This window comes from Centrocercus urophasianus, unplaced genomic scaffold, assembly GCF_019232065.1.
Source record: "Centrocercus urophasianus isolate 14NV4802_14NV808 unplaced genomic scaffold, USGS_Curo_1.0 seq_10, whole genome shotgun sequence".
Taxonomy (NCBI): Eukaryota; Metazoa; Chordata; class Aves; order Galliformes; family Phasianidae; genus Centrocercus; species Centrocercus urophasianus.
The window spans coordinates 100,121,811-100,140,881 of NW_024884142.1; the positions used below are offsets into that span (position 1 = coordinate 100,121,811).

The following is a 19,071-nucleotide window of genomic DNA, read 5'->3' on the forward strand; positions in this document are numbered from 1 at the left end:
ATGGAGCTGTTTTTGTCCTGGTGTAATGAACCCAGCACTCAATCCCCTTTACTTTTACTGCAGTATCTGTTGCTAAGAGTATCAGATAAGGTTCTTTTCACTTCTCAAGCAGAGGTTTGGAGATACACTTGGTCCCATGGTTTGAAGGAATGTATGGGCACGTCCAGGAGTTCCTAATTGCACATACCTGAGAAGGGCAGAAAAAGATTCTTGCCAAAGAAAAGACATATTCAGTAAGTATTTGACCACCACCTACATGCATCTGATCACTTTTTGCTGCCAAATTTATAGTATTATTGTTTTCAGTGAAAGATTTCAAAAGGATTAGCTCCTTCCATAACGCTGTGGGCTATTTGAACTCTCAGCAATGCCAATTTATTTCAAATGTTCTTCTTGACATAACCACTGAAATTGCCTTTTTGATATTTGATTCATTCTTTCTACCTGACCCCTTGACTGTGGTCTCCACAGAGTATGTAAGTATCATTTGCAGGAAAGCAGATACTCCTTGCATTATTTTTGCAATAAAATGAGCTCCTCTGATGAGAGTCCTTCTGAATATCAAAACTTGGAATTATTTCTTACTGTAAAAAAAATTTGACTACTTCCCTTGCTCTGTTGGTTTGTCATGGGAATGCCTCAGGCCATCCAGAAAAGGTGTCAACCAGTCTCAATAAACACTTCAATCCATTACACCACTGTAATTCAGAAAAGTCAATTTGCCAGTATTCCCCAGGTACAAAACTCCTTTCTACCTCTCCTGGAGGGGCTCTCCTATAGATTTTAGGATAACTTTTAAGGCACATCACATTTATTTGAACAATATTTTGGCAACCAATAACAACGTTGCTTCCTACCAAGTATGTTTGCACTGCTCCAATACAGTACCTAGTATATACACACCTGCAGAGGAGTGCTCTTTCCATTAATTTTTTCCCTACACACAACTGCTCATTAGGTGTTACCTGCTATCCTTTGGTAGTTTTAGTACAATTTAATAGCTCTCCTAACTTACCTTCTTTTCATATAAACAGGAGTCTTAATATTTAAGATATTTCCTTCCAAGGCTATAATTGCATATCCAGCTTTCTGCTCCCCTTTAACAACAAAGCTGATTCCATCAGTGAATAGCTCCCAGCCAGGACTTTCCAGAGGGCTACCATTTAGATCTGTCTGTCTGGAATTGTTCAGCTTCTTGCAAACAATCTCGTCTTCCCCATTTACAGGCAGGAACGATGCAGGATTTAAAACACTCATCATTTTTTAATGTCATGTCATCTTGCTCAAGCAGTACCATTTTGCTGGGGGGCAGACAGTGATGTCCCTTTTCTTCCAAAAGAGCTATGACCACCTGTGGTACATAAATGGCAACTCTCTGCCCTAGTAGTAAAGTGACTGTCAATTTCTTACCTTGCTGTTGGTTCCAATTCTTTAGCCAGTACATTACCAAACAGTGCAGGGCTGTTCTCGAATCCTTGGGGAAACACCATCCAACACTGCTGGGTCTTTGTCTCTGTTACTGGACCTTCCCATGCAAAAGCAAACAATTTCTGGCTTTTCTCATCCAAGAAAAGGCAAAAAAAAAAAGCATCTTTCAGACCTAGAACTGTCTAGTAAACATTGGAATCAACTCTAGTAGATTCTACTGGAACTCTAGTCAACAAAGTTCCAAACTGCAGGATGCACATTAGCAACTACTTCATTAACAGCTCTCAAATCTTGCACTAATTGATAATCATGGCTTTTTAACAGTATTATATACAGATTGGCATTCTTGTCATAGCCTTTACTTCAGGAGATTCTCAATTACAGGTTTTAGCCCAATGCAGACCTCCAGCTTCGTAGAATATTCTTTTTGTCTTACCAGTTTAACTCCTGGCATAAATTCTACTCTTACTGGCTCAGCAGACTTGGCTCTCCTTGGCTTTTCTGTCACCCACACAAAAGGAATTTCAGATGGAATTTCAGTTTCTCGTTTTTCTTTGCTTCCTTCTCTCAAGCATCCCTGTAACAAACAGACTTGTGTCTGCCAGGATTATCTTGCAGGATGTGTATCTAATCCTTGTTCTCATCAAAATTTAGATCCGAGCTCCCAGTTTGATCATCAAATCCCATCCCATGAGAAGTAAAGGGCATTTTGGCACATACAAAAACTCATGTGTTAAATTTCCAGTTCCACATCTAATCCTGTGGCCCCAGCTACTGGCATACGATACCTAAAGGTCCTTTACCATAATTCATAGTGGGGCAAGCAGTTCTGGTGTCTGCTAAATAGTTAATAGCTTCATTCCCCAGCTTTACTGGAACCTGTGGTCAGCTGTGGAACTTAATATGTTCATCCCCAGCCCCCAACAATCAGGATCTTCTACTTTTATCATCAGCTTCTGGATGCTGAACTGGAAGCATGAAAGTCCCATTGCTTGGCTTACAGCAGTAGCACCACACACACACAAAAAAAAAAACCCTACGTTCTATTATTGTAAATGTAGGCTATACATAAATATATATCTTTTTCTGTGACACAGAACATGATAAAACGGCCTCAGGTTGCACCAGGGAAGATTTTGGCTGGGTATTAAGAAAAATTCCTGCACTGAAAGGGTTGTGAAGCATCGGAACGGGGTAATAGTAGAGCGTCCATGGAATTGTTAAAAAAATGTATAGATGTGCTGCTGTGGGATGCGGCTTAATGGCAGAAGTGGCAGTGATGGGAGTAAGCGAGCGGCTCCCCTCACAGCACACCCCATCCCCTCACAGCGCCTCCCGCCCGCCGCCATCCCGCCTCCCGTCGGCCCCCGCGCGGCGCGGAGCAGGGCGGGAACCGCGACATGGCCGCGCCCTCATAAAGCGCCGCCGCCGGCGCCCGCGCGTTTGCTCCCCGTGTGCGGCGGTGCCCCGAGCGGAGCGGGCTCCGAGCTGCGCGCCGGCTGTGTGCCCCAGAAATAATGAGGATATCGGGCCCCCATGTCGGACCACTCTGAAGAGAGGGCGACGATGATTGCGGCCGGTGACCTGCAGGAGTTCGTCCCCCGGGGCCGCGAGCACTGCCGCCGCCATCCCGGCGCGCACAACCTGCAGCCGCGGGAGCTGCAGCCAGCCTCCGAGCTCTGCTCGTCCGACGGGGCGGCCGGCCTGGTGGGCTCCCTCCGCGAGGTCACCATCCACGAGCGGCAGCGGGTAGGGCCGGGCCCCAGAGGGGCGGGGGGGGAAGGGAAGGGGGAGTCTGTAAGGGGGGGGGAGGATCTGTTCCGGGGGAGGATCTGTGGTGGTGGTGGGAGCTGTGGTGGGACACCATCAGGAGAAACATGTCAGGGTAACCTGTCACTTCCTGAGCCCATTGACCACATCTCTTGTATCTTCTCCTTATGAAATCCTCTGTTTTTCTGTGTTTGTTTCTCCTTTTTAATTAAGGAAAGTTGGCAGCTGAGGAAAGGCGTCAGTGATTTTGGTGAGGAAGTGGACTACGATGAAGAGCTGTACGTGGCCAGCAACATGGTCATCTGGAGTAAAGGGAGTAAGAGTGAAGCATCAGCTGCCTATAAGGCATTTAGCGTTGACAGCCCTGTGCTGCAGGTACGTTCACTGGATGCTCTGTTGTGTTTGCAAACAGTGCCTTGAGGGTAGGGGTGTTTGCTGGGGAATACAGAAATATGGGTTTTGGTAGTAGCATCAACTTGTTCTTCAGACATTGTTGTGCTGTGCTTGGTTTTAGGCCTTGTGGTGTGACTTCACTATTCAGCAGGAGAAATCTGACAATGCTGATGGTAAGTTGTATCCCTGAGTTGTAGGGGCTTCTGGAGATCATCAAATCCAGCCCCATGTTAAAGCAGCTGTCCTGCAGCGGGTCCCACAGGAATGCATCCAGCCAGGTCTTTAATATCTCCAAAGGAGACTCCACCACCTCTCTGGCATTACTGTAATGCCAACTGAGTACTTTGAGCTCAGCCCTTTTGACATGAGAGTTTCAATCATTGAGAACTGTTGTTGTAAGGCTGCCTCCTGCCCCTTAAATGTATGTTCTTTTGCACAGGGAATATCTAAGAAAAGAGATAATCTGACTATCCTTTTTTTGTTCTGCAGTTTCAGGCAGTAAAGAAATAGTACAGAAATGTGTCTGCATATTGCAGAGCTCGTGTGTAAATGTACATAGCATAGATGGGAAGGATTATATTGCTGCTTTACCCTTCCAGGTAAGTGCTTCACCTTGCTTTCCATCAGTGGGCTTGTTGTCTGGTTGCCTGCCATACTGTGGTGGGCAGGTGTGCATAAAGTGCTGCTGTTGGTGACTGCTGGAATTATTCATTCTAGTGGGTGAACGTGCACCAGTGATGAAAGTGTGACATTGATTATGGCAATTGTGGAAGTAGCAAAAGACAGATTGTAAGCTGTGGGAAAGTATGGGTATGCCAGCTTGGTGGTTTGGGAACCTGCTCTCATCAACACAACCCTTCTATTAAGAAAAGGTTTAGGCAACATGTTTTGCCACAGTATGATATTCAATGGTGAGAAATTATCAATATAGTGAGTGCTTGATATCTTTGTTGTGACTGTATCTCTGATCTTTTAATAGGTTGCAAACATCTGGCCAACAAAATTTGGTTTGTTATTGGAGCGTAGTGGTTCTTCACATGAAATACCTCCAAGTCCACCCAGGTACGTAGTGAGTGGCTTTTGATTGTTTTGCTGTAGACCGTTCACTAATTTCATACAAATGTGTGAAAATTGAAGAGGAATAATGAAAGAATGTGTGTGTTCATAACAGGGCCAGCTGAAAATGCGACTCCTACAAAGGGACTATCTATCAAGTCCTAATTTCCTCCAACATGAGGTTGTCATAACTGTGTGAGAGTATTTGATCCTGGGAGCAGGGTATGGCAGGCAGAGTGTTACTGACCTAATTTCATTGAGGTTTGTCCTGGAAGTTGTTTCCAGGCTGCATAGGTAGTCATGGAGATTCACTGGGAAATTGTCTCTGGGAAATTTTCTCTCAGCTGTAACATGCTTTGAATCTCTGGAGTATCCTGGCCCATATTTGTAGACCCTGTGCTTTGTGGCTGGATGTATAGAAGAAAAGTAGGGTAAGGGGTTGTTGGCATGCTGGTAAGTAGTCTGAGCATACACTTCTGCTCTTCCTTGTTGTGTGCATTCCAGGCATTTGTGATTGTCTCGTCCTCATTAGAGTTGAGATTAAATGTAGAGGCCTTGAAAATATTCAAGAAAGATCTGGAAAAAAAAAAAAAATTTCCACCAGCTAGCTGCAGTGGGTGTTCCATTTTAATTTTGGTACCAGGTTAAGCAGGAGCTCAGGCAGATAGCCTCTTTAGTGTGTTGGTGTGCTGTGCTCTCATCACTCTCCATAAGGATAGTGAAGTGTCTTCTTTCAGTGAAGGAAGGAGTTAGGCAGTGATTTGCTGCATTGTATTTGAACCCTTGGTCATCTCTCAAGTTTTCCAGCCTGTCAAATCCCCTGTTTTGCTTCTTGTGGCTGGCCTTGGCTAGCATCTGTGCTGGACCCCTTTGGGATTACTATAGAATGAAATTGCACTGGTGCTGCATTTTCCTGCTTTGTTACTTCTCAAAACTGACCCTACTCAATCTGGGCTTTCATGAAAATTTCCCCTTTTGCCACTCCCACCAGCAGATGGTTGGCACTATTGGTACTCTGTGATGGGTACAGATTACCTGATGTCTGGTTGCTGGTGTGGAGCCCAAACTCTTCAGCTGAGTCTAAGAGGCTTCTTGCTCCTTGTAGCTGCCCTGGTGCTGACTGTTCGTTTGGGCCAGCCAGAGGTTGTCATGTGGCCACCAGGTGGGGTTACTCTCAAGTGCTGTGTGAAAAATAGCACTTTGATAGAGCAGCACTTTGTCTGACTCTCTTCAGTTAATTGGAAGGGCTTCTGCTAATGGAATATGTCTCTACTGTTAGGTTTCAGGCTCAAATTTGTTAAGGTCTAAGGAGTGTTTTGGGATTGCAGCATGTGCACCAACTGCAAGAGAAGGCAGTTAGGCTTATTAGCATTTGGTTTTTGAACATGCTTTGTTTGGTTTCTTTTTAGAGAACCTTTGCCTACTATGTTCAGCATGCTGCATCCCTTAGATGAGATAACACCTCTTGTCTGTAAGTCTGGAGGTAGGTTTAGGCCTTGACATCAAATGCTTAATGTATCACTCAAGCATTTTCTGTATTAAAAATGTGCAATAATGGCTCTTTTAAGAAGTCAGAAGTGACTTGTTTTAGCTGCTTTATGAACAGGGAAACCAGTCAGGATAAAAGTCCAGATTGCAGAGCAAAGAGGGTATAAAAAAATGACTAATCCTTCATCTGATAACAGTACTGTAGAAATGATATTTTCACCTTAACTTAGGTTAACTACTTCTTTAGCAGGTGTGTTTGGCTCTGCTAGAGTGCAGTATGTTGCTGATTACACCTTGAGGATTGTGTTTGTCAATGCTGAACCTTCCATTGTGATGACCTACGATACTGTACAGAGTTTGCATACTGTCTGGGCTCTTCGTAAAGTAAAGCCAGAGGTACAAATTTGTTACTGACTGTGTGTCATTATACATTTTTTTGTACGTGTTTAGGTGCCATTCTTGGGCATGTCTGTTAGAAATACCTGATTATTTGTGACTTAGTCTATTAATAGGGTGATTATTAGAGGGGAAAAAAGTCATACTTTGTATATACAACAGTTGTGGAGATCACTCAGTAAACGATGGCCATGTAACATATAGTGCCTATGATGCATTGCACCAGGAAGTTTGTTCTCTGTTTAAACTGTTGTCCTCCATGAGAAAAGTGACAAACAACTTTCTGCCCTGAGAATCACAGTAGTGTCAGTGACTGGGAGGCAGACCACTGTTGGAAGGAATAATTGCTTAGACTGGTGTAACTGTATGCCTTGCTGATATAGGTGCATACTCCTAACAGCTAACTGATGAAACAAGCAGTTTGAGCTGCTTAGCTGGTACTGCCCATGTGTGATTAGTATGTAGAGATGTCTTTTCTTTCTCAGGAGCAGAACATGGTGCTGAAGTTCTCAGAGCAGCTGGGTACCCCTCAGAATGTGGCTGCTAGCAGCTCTTTGACTGCTCAACTCAGGAGCCTTTCAAAAGGAGACTCACCTATGGCCTCACCCTTCCAAAACTACTCATCTATTCACAGCCAGAGTAGATCAGTGTCATCACCCAGCATGCAGTCCCGCTCGCCGTCCATCTCCAACATGGCTGCTTTAAGGTAGGTGCTGAACACAATGTGTAGACCTGATACCAAACAAATACAAGCTATAAGATAGGCAATACATGTGGCATTGATGTCTTTCTCTGCCCCTTACAGATCTGTTGGCCTGAGCTGTACTATGCCTTCTCTTACAGCATCTGAAAGCACTCTTGGAATGATTTTGAGACATTTGTTTGCTATTGTCTCTGTAGCATAGAGGGAACGATGGGTGTGCAAGAGACAGAGGTTCTGTTCTCATACAGCCAGTCTGTAGTGGAGTTAGGGACTGTCTTCAGGTCTTCTGAGTCTCAGGAGTGTTTTCATTTAAAGCCATATTTAGAGAGAACGGGTTGGAACACATTTTCACAGTCTGGACCACAGAACTTGAAATGTTAGTTTACTTTTGGGATCTCGTCTCTTGGGTTTTGCCAGAGGCAACTGAACGTAAACTGGGGAATTGTTTTTTGTATGATGGGATGCATCTTGAAGGGGGGCTAATATTGCACTAGCTGCTGTTTCAGGGTGGTTTTCGTTTTTGTTTTTAGTGTATGAACACCCTGGTTTAATAGGGGTTCTGATCTGGTTATGTATGCTCACTTTTCAGTAATGTTTTGTTTCTGCTTGCAGCCGTTCTCATTCTCCTGCCCTGGGAGTACATTCATTCTCAGGAGTGCAGAGGTTCAACTCATCCAGCAATATTCAGTCTCCAAGGAGGCACAGTATTACCCATTCTCCAGAGAGCACTTGCAGTGATTCCTTTCTCGTAGCAGAAACAGAACCAATTGTTCCTGAGCTGTGTATAGATCATCTGTGGACAGAAGCTATCACAAAAATGAGGTTAAGTGCATGTTGGAATATGAGAGAAGTGTGGGATTGCCAGTGGGGTGAGAGAAAGATAAAACAACAGCTTATTTTAGTGTGAGCCTTCTGCAAACAGTGATACATTAAGATAGGTGCATGAACTTGCACTTCCCACTTTATTTTTGAAGTCATGCTTGCTAAGTGTCCAGCCCACTTGAAAAGGAAGCTGGGCACTTGGAATAGTTCTACCTGTTGTGTTACTCATAGCCCTCCAAGATGGGGGGATGCTTTTGTGAGATCTCTCATGCAAAGTAGATTCAAATACCATCACTGATTTTTTTTTTTTTTTTTTTTTTTTGCATGTCTGCTCATTTTAAATCTCTTTTATTATTTCTTGCCCTGTTGGCATGAAAATGGGCAAAACACTACTTAAAACCTGAGTGGGAGGGCAAAGCCAGACAGCATGTGCTGTGCACACCAGAAAGTGTGAATGTGAAGACTGGAGAGTGCTAGAAAGTTAATTTCTCTCATAAGGACTGAAACTGAGACTGACACATTCCTAGCAACTTGAGGCACTACTTATTGAAGTCCAGTGTCCCTATGGCTTATGGACATTGTTTTCTTTTTAATTAAAAGTATTTTATAATAAACCCAACACTATGCTGCTCTTTGTGTCTTATTTAGAGAGAAGAATTCCCAGGCATCTAAAGTGTTTATTACCACTGACCTTTGTGGGCAGAAGTTCTTATGCTTCTTAGTGGAATCCCAGCTCCAGCTGCGGTGAGCATTCCTCCTTTGGGGACAGGTTTGAAGAAATAAAAAGGGAGGGGAGAGGGGTAAAGCACTCAAAAATGTGTCTAGATCAAGGCTTTATTTCAACTTATTAGTTCAGCTAGTGGAATCTGTTGTGGTGTGAGGTGTCAGTGCTTCTCATAAGGCAGTTTTTAATTGGAGTGGTGTAGATGATTTGGATTATTTAAATAAAATTGAGATTGCAAGAGTACATTCAGTGTGCTTTGAGTGGTATCCTTATTTATGCTTGTCTTTACCCTTTAGAATCACTCTGGGGATTTCATTTAGACTAGGGGAATAACAGTAAATGATTAGTGGGGCAAAGCTAGAAAAGGAAGGATGAAGGAACAAGGTATACCACAATGAGACAAACTGCATCTTGTAACACAACTTTTCTGTTTTTGCCTTTCTAAAACAGTTGATAAGACAAACACTATATTTCCTGTTGTTATCTCAAATCTCTAGGTGTGTAAAGTTTCAAGAGAGCAATGATAAGTCACAGCTGATCTTTGGTTCTGTTACCAATATTCAGGCAAAGGACGCAGCTCCAGTGCAGGTATGTAACTTTTTATGGGCTATTAGCTGCAAAGGATCTTCCTTTGTCATCCATTTGTCATACAAGAAGCTGAAGATGCTGTTTGATTCTTGCAGGGTGTTGATACACTGCTGGTTCTGGAAGGTAGTGGAAATCTAGTGCTTTATTCTGGAATTGTTCGTGTAAGTAGCAGGCTTTTGTGTCCAAAAACAAGTGTTTGACTCCAGTTATAAGCTAGGCTGTGCAGAGGGTGCATCATACCTTACAAGGTATCACTTTAAGCTGCTGTAGACTGCTTCTCATTTAAGACTTACTTGGGAAGGTGCCTGTGCTCTCCTGATGAGTGTAATTTATATACAGTGCTGGAAGGGTGGTTCTGAGGGATGACTGGTGCCTTGTGGTACAACCAAACATCTGGAGCTTTTTTTGCAGCAGCAGTAAAGTGCTAAACTAATACAGTGCTTTCAAACAAAATATCAAGGATATAGGAAGTAAGGATTTAGTTCATTCAAAATAAATATTTTTGAACCGTATACAGATGCAATGTGTTCTTTCCACGTATGCAGAGATGTTGAACATTAGAATTTGTGTGTTTACCTGTGTGTGTATAGTATGTATATTTTTTAAAGAATAGTTGCTCTGCAAGTGCAGTTTATCCTATGAAGCACAGCTGAATTTTTAGTAGAAATAGACCAGTAGCAGTAATGTACAAGGCTGACCATAGATGATGGTTTTCCTTGATGTGTGTTCTCCCAAAGGAAGGCATTAAATTAAGCAGTCTTCAGGCTTTAGTTCAAGTATGTATCCACTTCTTCTTAAATTGCTCCTTTAACCTGTTAAAATTAAAACCACTGGTGTATGTATTAGCAAGCTTGTGGAAGCACAAGCATGAAAACCAACTGTTTGCTTCTCCATATATTGTTCAAAAAAGGTGGGGAAGGTTTTTATTCCTGGACTGCCTGCTCCATCCCTGACAATGTCCAACCAAATGCCTCGGCCAAGCACTCCTTTGGATAGTGTCAGCACTCCATCCAAGGCTTTGAATAAACATCTGGGGCCTCTAGAAGAGGTAAGCAGAAACAAAATCCTGCCCTGAAAAGGCTGCAGTTTTTAATAGCTTTGGCATAATTGATCAAGTAACTGGATGCTTTTTTCTGTACTGCAGTCTGTTAATCTAAATTCTGGACTCTTAGATTTATAGAAATTGTGATGGAAATGCTGCTTTATGCTGATATCTTCTGTTTAGGAATGGTCATTAGCAAAAAGTCCCACAGGAGATCTTCCCTATGAACATCTTTAGGGTGTGAAAATGAAGCTTTCAAACACCGATACATCTGTTTAAGTTACAAAGTAGCTGAAGGCAGGTGCATGGATGGTCTTTGAAGAGCAGCTTCTAGTCCCTTCTCACTGTTTAGTAGTGCAGGATTAAGTCCACTGTGGCTAGAGGTGATCATGAGCATTTTGCAAGAGAGAGCCTGTTAGTTTAAACCTCACGAAGCTATTGTGAAAGACTTGTTATGGCTATGCTTGTCTCATTTCTGTGGCTGATCAAGACCATTCTCTTTCCACTTTAGTTTTCATGCACAGCCTTCTTCCCCACAGCCTCCATCCATATTTTGTTTGGATGCATTGATACATCAGGTTAAGTGAAAGTACAGTGAGGGCTGAGATGGGTGTGTGATGCAGATGTCATAAACACATGCTGTAAGTTGAAAAGGGAGGTTTAAAAAACAGCTTATTTGTTTGACTGTTCAAGTTGGGCATCTTTCATTTGAATTTTCAATTGATTTTTAGCATTTGAAGTGTCTTTGGGAGCTAAATCTTTTACTTTTCTCAGGTAAAGTCCCTGAATGCAGTGTTTAAAGCCTGTCTGTTATGTCCTGCCTCATTTATGAAGTTTATAGAACTGCTGAGACAGTTTTGAAATGACATTAGCAGCTTTCAAAATACTTACTGGTACACTGTAAAATGGTCATTTTAACTGTCCTTTGCTCAGATACTTTAACAATTCTAAGCAATCATTCTTACCACTTTGCAGAGTATGCTTTTGTCACCAGTTCCAGAGATAAGGGATTCTTCTAAACTCCATGACTCTACTTATGTTGAGGACTGCACTTTCCAGCAGCATGGGACTTTCATTCATGCTCTAAGAGATCCTGTCCACAACAGAGTAACTTTAGTAGGTATTATTCTGTAATTTGAGTCATGACTTTGTTAGCAAAGCAAAATAAGGGTCAAGCTTGTTTTTCATAGAATCATAGAATGGCCTGGGTTGAAAAGGACCTCAAAGATCATCTAGTTTCAACCCCCTATATAGTAAGATGTTGCTGGCAGCTCCTGATCAGCAGTAAAGTGTTAAACATACATTGTGAACTCCACGTTTTTCTATGTTGAATGTCCTAAAAGGCATAGAAGTTTAATGATTCCTTCAGGTGATTCAGGTCAAGGTCCATTTAAAGTGTTTTCTGGAGCTAGAATCTGAGGTTGCAAACTTTGAGTGTAGCCAATAGCTAAGAGTTCAGAATATGCTCGATATACAAATGAGTTCTGAGTTGATGAAAACAGACCCCATCTCTCTTTAAAGATGCATTTTGTAGTTCAACTCTTCCTTTTTTTTTTCCTCCAGGAACTCAGCAGTAACACAATGGTTCGGATTACAATTCCTGAAATTGCCACTTCAGAGCTAGGTATGATTCACAAGCTCTCATGTGAAATATGTTCCATGATTTCTGAGGATTCCTTTTGTTTTTTTTTTAAGTAGTTTATACACAGCTTAGACTGTGCAAGCATTTGGTATGTTGTTTTTTGAGGTTTATTGGCTTACTCTGTACAGCTGCTACCATTGATTTAGTTGTGCCCTGCTACTTTGAGTGCTTCATCTGATGCACTCTTGAAACTTCTTTGTTCTTTTGGTCTCTTTCTACTTTACTGTTCATGCTTGCTCAGGGCTGAGATGTCAGTTCAGACACAACTTGTTTTCATCAATGAGTGAAAACCTTCCCCTCCTCCCCCTGCTTTGTGTGGTGAGTTAAAGAGGCTGTGTTTAACCAAAACTGAAGGAACAAAAGGTTATGTGGTGTGGCTTTTATTGAAAGAGTTTCTGGAGAGTTAAAAGTAGGTCCAAGTACTGTAACGATTTGTAGTATTAATTGTGTTAGTAGCATTGGGAGTAATGGAAAACAGGCCTAACTTTGGGCTTTTTTCTCTTTTGCAACAGTGAAAACATGTCTGCAAGGGGTCAAGGCTATCCTACCCAAGGAGGTAGCTGTACAAATGCTTGTCAAGTGGTACAATGCTTATAATGCCCCTGGAGGACCAAGCTATCGCTTGGAATGGAATTTATTTGTAACTTGTCTCATGAATATGATGGGTTATAACACAGAGAAGCTGACCTGGACACGTAATGTAAGCAAGCGTGCATGTTTGTTTCCTTAGCTTATGTTGATACTTCTGATAATTCTTCAAGGTTTGAAATGGTTAGAGAGGTGCTGAAGTAAAAAAAAAAAATAGGTTGTCTCTTGTCCTAAATGACAAGATGCCACTGAATTAATTGTGCATTTCTAAATTTCAGGTGTACATTTTAGTCTGGGATGCATGTATCTATAAGGCGCTTAACACTAGCACATCAGATGAAATTAAGATGTCTTACTCCACTACTAACACTGATGGATTAAAGATTTTACTCAAACAGTCTTAATTAAGCCTATTTTGATTAGAAGCAGAAAACGCAGTTCAGATCCTAAAGAAAGTTTTTCCTGCAGTTTTCAAATTACTGCTTTAAGTTGTGTCTTTCATATCAAACTTACTTGCAGTTTTCTGTAAGTGAATTTCCTGCTAGCAGTACACTTGTGATGCTCACAGGGTGGGAGGAGTAGGGGATGCAAGCATAAGTATACTGATGAAATAAAGGCAATTAGTGTGTACCCACATTACTTGCATTAGCTCGTACCCAGTATTTCCTCTGTCCTAGCCAATGCCAAAAGTTAGGCAGTCAGACCTCAAATTTGTGCAGCATACACCAGACTAATTAGCGGTGTGTAGAAAACATCTAATTGGAGTGCATACTTTATATGTGAGGAAAATATAAATATGTAAAGCAACATCATGTAGTGTGTGGTTTGAATGCGTGTTAGGACATGCATTTTATTTTTTAATTTATTAATTTTTAAATTATAATAAAAATATTTATTTTTTTTAATTATTAATTTTTAATTCATTTTTAAAATAAGTAATTTTAATTACTTATGCAGCATATTTCTTTATATCTTGCAGCTTAATGTTGGAGGGTCACCTTCACCAGTGAGTGCACCAAAGAAGGCTAGGCCATCAGAGACAGGGTCAGATGAAGTAAGAAATGATTCTCTTTGACAAATAAAAGCTTGGGAGTGTATTGATTTATTGTTGGGCTTTTTTTTTTTTTTTTTTTTTTTTTTTTTTTTTTTTTTTTTTTTTTTAAAGATAATTCAGTAGAAACACCTCTGATCTGGGCTCACCAGGGATTGCAAGTCTGTGGGGGAAGGAAAGCTGTTTTGCATTGTGCTGTGTCTGTATCTTGTGACCTTTCTTGTCAGGGTCCTGGTTTCAGAGAAGTTAGATTTGGGAATGAATTCAATATGAATTACAAAACAACACCAGGCAGTTTTATGACAGTACCAAATGTCTCCTAGATGCTTTATCCCCTTAAAATAAAGTTGGCTTACTCTCCTCCACTCAGCACCTTCAGCAAGTTAGGAGCATCAAATTACATGCTTTACTGAATGCACTGGTTCTTACTGAATTTAGCAGAGTGTTCAAGATTGATTCACCAGGTCTTGCCTAGGCAAGAGCAGGAAGGTTGTTTTTCTTTCATGTAGTCAAGCAGTAAAGTGGATAAGACTTACTAGCATTCCACTGTAAGAGGCTTACAAGCTACAGTGGCACAATTGTGCCATCAGGTTTTGTGGGTTGGCAGCTCAGTGAACCCATGGGGTTTACAGGCTGCAATCTGTATGAAACAGGTTAAGATCTAAATGCCCAATGTGCTGTGATGGAAGTAGGAAGAAGGCTGGGGGCACTGGGTGAATTGCAGCAAGGTGTCATGCGCTGAATTATCAGTGCAAAGGAGGCACTTGAGATCACTTTTCTTCCATCTTTGTTTTCTTAAATGTTAATGCTTTGATTCATTATATGCGTAACTGGAGGGAGGATGGGAAGATACAGCTTAACAATTGAATCTGTGCAAGGTAGCTTGCAGGATTTGTGTGGCACACCAACTGCATTTGAATTGGTTTAGGGGAAGAAGCCTCTGCAGTGGTGCTCTGGAGCTCACTTGCTGGAATTCTGTTCATTGTTTGTTGCCTCTTTCTCCTGTGTGCTTGGTCTAGGACTGGGAATATCTCCTGAGCTCTGATTACCACAGAAATTTTGAGTCTCATCCTCTATCCAAAGTCTTGGGATTGGACCCTCTGGAAATTTTAGCTCCAAAGGATGACTTCTTACAGAGCCTTAGCCTGGATTACTCAACTCTCCTTTTCACCCATATTCCTGCTATTTTCTTTGTTCTTCACCTGGTCTATGAGGAGTTCAAACTGAACCTTCTGATGGGAGAGGAAAATCGATCACTTGTTGTTCTTCTGGTTCAGCTGGCCAGGTATGCCAAACTGACGAGACACAGATGCTGTAAGTTGTGTGGTGTCTCTTAACGTTGGGTTTTTTCAGGGGGGAGATTTGGGGATTACCCAAAGTAGAACAGACTTTCATATTTTTGAAGGAAATGAATAAGTAACAGTAAGATATTTGTTGTAGGAGATCTCCTGTATAGTTCTGACCACTTACCAACATAAGCATGATTCACAAATCATAGTTCTTGGTAGATAGATGGCTTTTGTTCCTGCCATATAAGAAAAGGGCGAGGGAAGAAGTCTGCTTAACAGATTTTGTACATCAGAGTGCAGGCAGAAGTAAAATCACTTTGTTGACTCAGTTGCTCAGACCAAAGTCTTCTGCATTTAGTGATTTCTTGCTGGTGGTAGTGGTAGGTTTGGGGAAATTTTTGTTTTATTTTGTTGTAAAACACAAACAGAATCTCATTTCAGTTCAGATTTTACATGACCTCACCATTTAGATCATGTCAGGGAACTTGAGCAGTCCCTGCTTTTGTTGCCTCTCTGGCAGCTAAAGTTCTGTGTACCCTGGACAGCTCACATTTTCTCTACTGCGTTGACTAAGATCTATCACAAGATCAATCAAATATTCATCTTTGTGGCATTTTCACTGCAGCCAGTGATTGCATCTTCTCATCTTCCACCCCCACATTCAGATTGCATTGCGTATGTATAGACACATGCATACAGCTATCTGTGTGAGCAAAGGACTCAGTAATGCCTCTCCAAGTTTCGTTTGATATTTCTACCAAAATCTCTGTATGATTAATAGATTCTTCCCCTGGCACTGCAGTTGATTGACTGGAGTAGTTTCCAGAAGTAGCAGATTGACCTGTCCATTATTCTGTCGTGCCAATGAAAAGCAAAGCTCTGATGAACTGCTGTGTATCTGCTGGGGCTGGGAGCTGTTGTTTGCATTCACATCTTGCAGATAAACACATCTGACTTGTAGCATTTAGAAGTTTGGGGAAGATGTAGTGACAGTTGTTATGCTGTGAGTGGTGGTGGAGGTGTGGCACAAATTAGCACTACGACTGAAAAGAAGTGTACTGGGGGGAAATAAAGCATGCAGGTTACTTGCTTAGCAAAGGGGCAGTGCCTGTGATCAGCCCTAGTTAAAGAAGTCAGCTTCAGTCCTTGTATCTGGCGCATATTACAACATTAAAAGTGAACAGAAAATGTCAGAAATGGAGAAAGGCATGGAGTTTGTTTCTTTTTGTTTTTCTCTGTAGTATGATTCACATCTTTCATTCTAGGGACTTAAAACTTGAAGCTTATATAGATTACTACTACAGAGACTATCCAGCCCTTGTAAAAAGCTCTGGACAGACTTGCATAATTGATCAAGGTGAGTTTAAGTCTATGTGAAGCTGAGTGTTCAGTGGTAGTGGTGTGCAAGTTTTCTCTTAATGCTGAGCATGTTGATAGCTGGTCAGGACTGAACCCACGTGTAAAACTGTGCATGGATTGCTTGGTTCCCTTGTCTTCAAAAGTCTGATAGAACCCTGCAGTCACAAGCTGATGCCTTCAGTGTGGTGCTTCTTGGGATGTTTCACAGCAAGGACCTGGGAGGAAGTGATGGTTTTATCTCAGGAAACTCCTAGCTCAGACAGACTGAGAAATATTTGTGGAGAGCTGTGGAAAAACCTGGTAATGAGGTGTGCTTCTACTGTGAAAAGTATCCATAGGTTGGTGTAAGCTCTCAGTTTATAGTCCCTCAAAAATAAAGCAGAGCTGAATGCACAATCGTGAAAGCTAAAATAAGATCTCTTATTGTTTGTGCATCTGTTTAATGTACTACCAGCTGAAATTTGCTAGTTATACAAGACAAAATACTCTTTTTCCGGGCACACAAAACATAATCTCATTATGTTGGTCAGGCTTTGCTGCTCGTGTTTGTGGATAGGGAGGACTAAGAGATTATAGTTAGGCTGTTCCCTTGCTTAATTTGATGTTTAATGACAAGACTGTCTCCCTCAGGTTTTTGAAGATTAGCAATTACAGACATTACTTTTCACAGTGGGCTGAGACTTGCTTGAAAGACACAAAGGTGTTTCATTCTTCCATTACTGTCTAGCTATTAACTTGCATCTGACAGAAGGCAGATGTGATCCATAATGCTTTGAAAGACCATGTTTCTATTCTTACACAAAAGTAGTGTAGGGCCTGTTTTGAGAACAGAGAAGCAATTTTTGTGCATTTGCCATGAACTCAGTGTTGTGACTGTTCATACCATTAAATCCAAACAGGTTTCATGCATCATCCCGCATTTTTTTCTGCTGAGCCTCCAAGTATCTTTCAGTGGCTGAGTTCCTGTCTAAAGGGAGGAAGAGTACAGCCTTATCCTTACTTACCAGGAATCTGTGAAAGGAGCAAACTGGTAATACTGGTATGTATGTTGGCAAAGAGGATGTGCTTTCCTCTATCAGCGTAGCAGCGCTGTGGCCACGGATTGTTCTAGCTGCTTAATTTCCTGTGAGTGAAGTGCCCTCGATGGGAACTCAAATGATGAAAAGTTTGTCATGTGTGAAGCAGTGGGAGCGTGCTGGAGCAGTACTGAGCCTGTGATGAATAACTGCTTAGGAGCACAGCTGTAGCCATGCTGTTTGGGCATCTAAGCATCTCCAAGTGTTACTGTACTAAGCAGGCCTCATTTGTCTGCATGCTATTCTCCTGTGACATAGTGGTGTCACCCTTTTTCCAAGGGGTAATAACAAATGTTTAGCAGAAAGAAATCTCTGTTAGTTCTATCCTCTGTTCTATCACAGCTTGAATATTTCTGAAGGATGTAGGTGAGTTTTAGCAGATTGGGAGGAGGTATTTGAGGTTAGGAAGAAGAGCATATGAGTGCAGGGTAAATGGCCTATGCTTCGCTGCTCATGTTTTTATTTTTTTGTGGTTTGCAGTAGTGGCATGTGCAAAGTAATAATGTAACTCAGTTAACTGTATTTCGTGAGTGAGAATTTCCTGGCTTTTCTCTTGGGCATGTATCAACATAAATATTTAACTGCATGAGTAGTTATTAGTGCTGATGTTATCTTCTGGTCAGCCTTCTTGGCTTCTTCACAAAGTGTTTGTGGAGAAAAGCTGTCAGTACAGGATTTGGAGCAGAAATGTTGAGCTGAAGAGAAAAACAGAGCAGCGAGGCACTGTTGTGATCCAGCTGTCCAAGAGTAATTGCAGAGTCTTCCATTGGAACTGCCCGGAATCTCCCTGTCCTCTCCTTCTCAAAGCGTGAAAGGCTGAAGCAGCAGCACTGAAACCTGTTAAAGCGCTGATGCTTTCACTTAAAATTCACCCTACACTCAAGCTCTGAAGAACAGCAGAGCCTTTCATTCAGGCTGTCACTTGTCTGTCACCAACTCTGTCTGCCTGAACCTGAATTCTCTGTGCAGAAGTCAGAGCTGGCACCTTGGTGATGCAGCTTGTCAGATATCTTTGGGAAAATCATGGCAGGTTTTTGCTTGGATGTGATTTTGCCTTTGGTGTGCCAACTTCTGTGGTAGTATTTCAGAAGGAAGTAAACCAGAAGGAAGTACTTCAGAAGGATTTTTCTGACTGGTGTTGATGCTCTTCACTCAGGTACTTCATGAAGTACCCAATACTCAAGAAGGGGAGGAAACCAAAAGAAATGTGTTGGTTGTAGAAAATGTTGTTTTCCAAAACAAACTCAATGAAGCATGAGCAACACGGAAAAGATGATTAGAAACATGGTTTTTATGTTTTGAAAGTGCTTTCCAGCTGAAGCAGGCTGCCCAGATAGGTTTTGGATGCCTGAAGGTGTTCAGGGCCAGGTTGGATGGGGCCCTGGGCAGCCTGGTCTGGTATGAAATGGGGAGGTTGGTGGCCCTGCCTGTGGTGGTGGGGTTGGAGATTCATGATCCTTGAGGTCCCTTCCAACTCTGGTCATTCTGTGATTCTTTTTACCTTTAAACAATCATTGGAGAAAATTCAGTTGTTGCAAGGTTAATATTTCCAAACATGAGCTTAGAAACCTAAAATGTGAAAGTTTTCTGGCTTCAGTTGTTTGAATCTATATTTACTTAATAAAAAATTCATAATAAAGCATCCCACTGTTTAAG

The 19,071-nt window shown here is 41.8% G+C and overlaps 1 protein-coding gene across 6 annotated transcripts in view; it reads left to right on the forward strand.

Moving 5' to 3' along the window:
* Positions 1–2,870: 2,870 nt before the first annotated feature.
* ANAPC1 (anaphase promoting complex subunit 1) overlaps positions 2,871–19,071 on the forward strand; it is a 34,031-nt gene continuing 17,830 nt past the window's right edge. For 2 of the 6 annotated variants that reach the window (XM_042815481.1, XM_042815497.1), the window contains exons 1-20: positions 2,871–3,177; positions 3,412–3,573; positions 3,713–3,764; positions 4,081–4,190; positions 4,571–4,653; positions 6,057–6,130; positions 6,383–6,531; positions 7,017–7,237; positions 7,847–8,056; positions 8,705–8,800; positions 9,278–9,368; positions 9,464–9,529; positions 10,279–10,416; positions 11,386–11,526; positions 11,974–12,034; positions 12,565–12,752; positions 13,620–13,694; positions 14,711–14,976; positions 16,246–16,337; positions 17,239–17,378. In XM_042815481.1, coding sequence (XP_042671415.1) covers positions 2,965–3,177; positions 3,412–3,573; positions 3,713–3,764; positions 4,081–4,190; positions 4,571–4,653; positions 6,057–6,130; positions 6,383–6,531; positions 7,017–7,237; positions 7,847–8,056; positions 8,705–8,800; positions 9,278–9,368; positions 9,464–9,529; positions 10,279–10,416; positions 11,386–11,526; positions 11,974–12,034; positions 12,565–12,752; positions 13,620–13,694; positions 14,711–14,976; positions 16,246–16,337; positions 17,239–17,378 — 2,628 coding nt within the window. In that variant the 5' untranslated portion in view covers positions 2,871–2,964. Of the gene's footprint in view, positions 3,178–3,411; positions 3,574–3,712; positions 3,765–4,080; positions 4,191–4,570; positions 4,654–6,056; positions 6,131–6,382; positions 6,532–7,016; positions 7,238–7,846; positions 8,057–8,704; positions 8,801–9,277; positions 9,369–9,463; positions 9,530–10,278; positions 10,417–11,385; positions 11,527–11,973; positions 12,035–12,564; positions 12,753–13,619; positions 13,695–14,710; positions 14,977–16,245; positions 16,338–17,238; positions 17,379–19,071 lie in introns of those variants that run through there. The other 4 variants (XM_042815488.1, XM_042815507.1, XM_042815516.1 and 1 more) reach the window with 4 other exon arrangements.